At 41.3% G+C, this 5712-nt stretch overlaps 1 protein-coding gene across 1 annotated transcript; it reads right to left on the bottom strand.

Annotated features, from left to right (window-relative positions):
• Window positions 1–2051: 2051 nt before the first annotated feature.
• Window positions 2052–2471, bottom strand: LOC132805441 (uncharacterized). The gene is made up of 2 exons (XM_060820496.1): window positions 2319–2471; window positions 2052–2261 (listed from the first exon to the last, which is right to left on the bottom strand). Exons 1-2 carry the CDS (start codon window positions 2469–2471, stop codon window positions 2052–2054), a joined length of 363 nt encoding a protein of 120 aa, XP_060676479.1.
• Between the last annotated feature and the right edge of the window lie 3241 nt (window positions 2472–5712).

Here is a 5712-nt window from a genome sequence, read left to right as displayed (position 1 = left end):
CGGCACCGTGGTAAACCCAACGCGCTATAATATAATATAATATAATACTGATCCAAGGTATTGGCATTACATGGTACATCAATTTAAAAATAACCAATACAGTATACATGAAACAATCTTGTAAGATTATATATATATACTTTTCCAAACGATACTGTATCATAAATCATAATTTAACATTTAAACTTCCACCGCTTAACTAAATACTTCAAAAATCTCAAAACATCATTTCAAACGAAAACCAGAAATGCCACAGTGAAATATATTCACCATAAACCAATTTTAAGCACATAACATTATAAAATATTTGATCATGCTTAAAATTATATGATTTTCAACCTGGTTTCTCAAACCAAATAGTTTCCAAAATGATTTAAAACCTCAATTTAATTACCAAAATATTTAAATACCACAAGTCCATTTATGGACCCATTAAAATTGGAAATCACTTAAAATATTATCAAAAGTCATATAAAATAATAACACATATATGTGAAAGCAGATATTTATATATGCATAAAACAACAATTCAATCAAATGGTATATACGTAAAATATTTAAACCACATATATATTATACTATATACCCAAAACATTTAAAAATGATATAACCACTTACAGTACTATAGATGCTCACGTCTGCCCCTCTACAGGATCGCCTCCAGGCTTAACTCGAGTGCCTGTAATATAATAAAATATTCCTCAAGCTCCAAACTACTAAACCAGAGACACTTGTATAATCCAAATGTCTCAAAATAATTTACGGTACTACAAAATTGCATAAATTGGACACCGGATAATCCAATTGTACCGCGTGTCCATAGGATCTGGTACCCAAAATTGGGAATTTTCATCCGAAGCCTAATACTTCGAAATCAAACCACCTAATGGGTCCTAATAATATCCAATTTCACTAATTCAACTCCAATTTTAACTAATTTGACCAATTTTGTCCAAACACAGTCCTCAACTTATCCGAAAATTAACTAATTGATTCAAAAATGGAAAAATTATCAAACGATCTCCAAAATTCACAAACTTCATATTGATAGAAAGCCCAAGAGACAATGAACTCATCAGTATGCTCACCTTGGTCCAAAGTTTCCTACGGTGGCCGAAAAACACTGTTGAAGCATCTGCCAAACTTCTCGTTGTCGGATCTTTCAAACGGTGAGGAATCTGGACACAATAACCACGGAAATGAGTTCAAAGGGGTTGAAAATAGTGGAAAAGGTGTATGGGTTGGCCTGAAATGGCCAAGAAATAAGAAAATCCGACTACCCACCTCGCCAGCCGCCACCGACTTAGCCGGCCCAATCTGGGCGCGTCCGGCCACTTCTTGCCGTGAAATTTCACGGCTGAGCTTGCATTCAAGTGATCTTTCTAGTTGGATGGTGCGTGTAAGGGGTGGTTGGCCGGAAATGGGCAAAACGGCAGTGACCCGATTCAAAAGTAAACGGGTCGAAACGACCCAGCTCGGATCCACGGGTCTGAGGAGAGAATTTCTCGGGTTTTGGGGAAGAAATGGGTATTTTGGGCTTTGTTTCCTGTTTGACATGCTTACCTAGGCTTATATAAAGCCTTGGCTCACTAACAGACAAAAACTGGGGATTGGCTTGGACACTGATTTAAAACTTATGCTTAAAAATTCTCAGAACCATAACTTTTTATCCGTACCGCAGAATTTGGCGTGCTGCCAGTCTATGAACTCGTATCGACGAGATCTCCACAATGGTACCTTAGTCAAACACAAAATATTGGCTATTGAAAAAGTCAACTTGAACCTATATATTGTTCACTTGGTCAAACTTAGTCAATTTGGTCAAACTTGTTTAATCATGCATATTTTTGGTACGGGGTGTTACAACCTACCCCCCTTAAAGAAATTTTGTCCACGAAATTCATACCTTAGTTTTGGAAGAGGTAAGGATACTGACTCCGCATTTGATGCTCTCGCTCCCAAGTTGCCTCATTGACAAGGTGGTTTCTCCAAAGAACCTTCACCAAAGCTATAGTATTGTTGCGAAGCCTTTTCTCTTCCCTTCCTAAAATCTACACTGGCTGCTCTTCATAAGATAAGTCATCCCTCAATTCAATCTCCGGTGTCTTCAACACATGTGATGGGTCTGAGATATACTTGCGGAGCATGGAGATGTAAAAACCATCATGGACTTGAGAAAGCTGCTCCGGCATGTCAATCCTGTAAGCCACTGGACCTATCCTTTCTACTATCTCATACGGTCCAATGTAGCGAGGACTTAGCTTCCCTCATTTCCCAAAACGTACTACATCTTTCCAAGAAGAGAGCTTCAAGAATACTCGATCGCCAACCTCGAACTCGAGATCCTTCCTACACACGTCCGCATAGCTTTTTTGCCTGTCTTGTGCTGCTTTCAACTTGGCCCGTATAATATTGACCTTGTCCACTGTTGCCTGTACAATCTCAGGGCCTAGAAGTTTCCTTTCACCCATCTCATTCCAACATAATGGAGTCCGACATTGTCTCCCATACAACGCCTCATAAGGTGACATCTCAATGCTCGAGTGATAGCTATTGTTGTAGGTGAACTCTACTAAAGGTAGATACTCATTTCAATTCCCCTTGAACTGAAGCACACATGACCTCAACATGTCCTCTAAGGTCTGAATAGTCCTCTCAAATTGTCCATCGGTCTGAGGGTGAAAAGCGATACTCAAATTCAACTTGACACCAAGTTCATTCAGTAATCTTCGCCAAAATCTCGAAGTGAACCGTGGATCTCTATCAGATATAATCGATATTGGCACTCCATGCAAGCTCACTATATGATTCATAAAGAGTTCCGCTAACTTCTGAGAAGAAAACTTCTCACGAATGGGTAGGAAATGAGCAAACTTAGTGAGTCGATCCACGATCACCCAAATACCGTCATGCCTCTAAACCGGGGGGGGGGGGGGGGGGGAAGCTTGAATACAAAATCCATCGTGATGCGTTCCCATTTCCATTCTGGGATGGGTAAAGGTTATAGGAGTCCAAAAGGCTTTTATCTTTCCGCCTTCACTTGTTGGCAAATGAAACACTTGGATACATACTCAGCAACTTCTCTTTTCATCCCTGCCCACTAATAATACTCTTTTAAGGTATGGTACATCTTGGTGCTTTCGGGGTGCATAGCATAGGCAGAACTATGGGCTTCTTCCAGTATTTGCCTTTTCAGCTCTTCATTTGTAGGAACATAAAGCTTAGTACCAACCACCAAGGCTCCATCACCTCTAATAGCGAAGTCTGATTGTCCCCCTTCTTCAACTTTCTTCCTCATACTCATCAAATAAGGGTCTTCAAGCTGGGTCTTGAGAACACGATCTATAAGTACTGGTCGTAATTAGAAGCTAGGGAAAAGTGCTCTAGAATTGTGCATCCAAAAATCGACACCTAACTCTCTCAACTCAACCATCAAAGGAAGTTGTATTGTCTGCATATAAGCTAATGAGCCTGTAGACTTCCTACTTAATGCATCAGCTACTACATTTGCCTTGTCCTGATGGTAATCAATAGTGCAATCATAATCCTTGAGCAACTCCATCCATCTCCTTTGCCTTAAGTTTAATTCCTTCTGAGTAAACAAATACTTAAGACTTTCATGGTCAGTAAAGATGTGACAAGTAGCTCCATACAAGTAGTGCCTCCAAGTCTTTAATGCAAAGATCACCGCAGCAAGCTCTAAGTCATGAGTGGGATAATTCAACTCGTGCTTCTTCAACTGCCTAGAAGCGTAGGCAACAACTCTCTTATGCTGCATCAAAACATAACCTAAACCTTGACGTGAAGCATCACTGTAAACCTCAAAACCATCATTGCCCTTGGGCAATGTTAGAACAGGAGCTGAAGTCAACTTTTCCTTTAATTTTTGGAAGCTCTTCTCACACTTGTCAGTCCACTCAAACTTAACTCCTTTCCTGGTCAAATAGTAAAGTGGTTTTGCTATCTTGGAGAATCCTTCGATGAACCTGCGGTAATACCCCGCTAAACCTAGGAAACTCCGTACTTCAGTCACTGTAGTGGGTTGCTCCCAATTCGACACTGTTTCTACCTTCTGAAGATCTACATAAATGCCATTAGCAGAAATTACATGTCCAAGAAATCCCACTCGACTTAACCAAAACTCACATTTACTAAACTTGGCATACAACTGGTGTTGCCTTAAGGTTTGCAACACTAAACTCAAATGCATCTCACGCTCTATCTCACTTTGCGAGTATACCAAAATATCATCAATGAAAACAATAACGAACTGGTCTAAATATGGATGGAAAACCCGATTCATTAAGTCCATAAAAACTGTAGGTGCATTGGTGAGTCCAAAAGACATCACCAAAAACTCATAATGCCCGTATCTTGTCCTGAATGCAGTTTTGGGAATGTCCGATTCCCTAATCCTCAATTGGTGGTATCTCGACCACAAGTCAATCTTGGAAAACACTTTAGCACCCTGAAACTGATCAAAAAGATCATTAATCCAGGGCAAAGGGTATTTGTTATGGATGGTGGCCTTATTCAACTGCCTATAATCTACACACAACCTCCAAGTACCATCCTTCTTCTTCACAAATAACACCAGCGCTCCCCAAGGTGAAACGCTAGACCTAATGAATCCTCTATCTACTAACTTCTACAGCTGAGCCTTCAACTCTTTCAATTCAGTTGGTGCCATCCGATAAGGTGATAAGGAAATAGGAACTGTACCAGGGACTAACTCAATGGGAAAGTCTATCTCCCACTCAGGAGGTAAACCTGGAAGATCATCAGGGAACACATATTTGGGAAATCTTTCACCACTAGTACATCCTCTAACCTCACCTCACTAATTTGAGTACCAACTATGTGAGCTAAATACCCCTTACAACCCTTCTAAAGTAAACGTCTAACATAGATAACAGAAATTAAACCTGAAGGTGTCTGCCTCTGCTCTCCATAGAAGACCACTACTAGTAGACCAGGTCGTCTAAATATCACCTCCTTGCGAAAACAATCCACTGAAGCATGATGTGAAGCAAGCCAATCCATGCCGAGAATAACATCCAACCCTTGGAGATCTAACAAGATCAAATCGGCCTCCATAACTTGGCCCTCAATACAAAGTAGGCTACCTCTAAGCATTTGACTAGGCCATAATGACTCTTCTGTGGGTGTGGCAATCTCCAAGCAACATCCTAAAGGAATGGGAGTCATCCCGACTCGTGCAACATACTCACGTGAAATAAAAGAATGTGTAGCCCCTGGGTCAATGAGTACACGTGCATCATCACCAAGTATAGATAATGAACCTGTCACAACGTCAGGGGTCGCCTGTGCCTCCTGCCTGGTCATAGCATACACCCTACCTCTAGCAGGTGGTCATCCCCTCTGACCTCTGCCTCTAGCTGCAGCTGCCGACTGCTGCCCAGTGCTCACAGAACCGCCTGAAGTCTGACCCATGTGAGAATCCTAACCTCTGTACCCACTGGTCTACTAAAACTGAGCGCCTGATCCTGAGGCTCTAAACTGGGTCTGACCTCGATAAGGGCAATCCCTCCTGAAATGTCCAAACAATCTGCACTGAATGCATGATCTATCCCACTGGCATGGTCCGTCATGAAACTTACCACAAAGGCTACATGCAGAACCTAAACCACCACGGCCTACGGACCTCTAAAAATGACTGCTCTCACTGCTCACTGATCGAAATCCAGCACC

The sequence above is a fragment of the Ziziphus jujuba genome, chromosome 1, assembly GCF_031755915.1.
Source record: "Ziziphus jujuba cultivar Dongzao chromosome 1, ASM3175591v1".
NCBI classification, from domain to species: Eukaryota; Viridiplantae; Streptophyta; class Magnoliopsida; order Rosales; family Rhamnaceae; genus Ziziphus; species Ziziphus jujuba.
The sequence above is the reverse complement of the archived record's forward strand: the minus strand, read 5'-3'. Positions and strand labels throughout refer to the sequence as shown.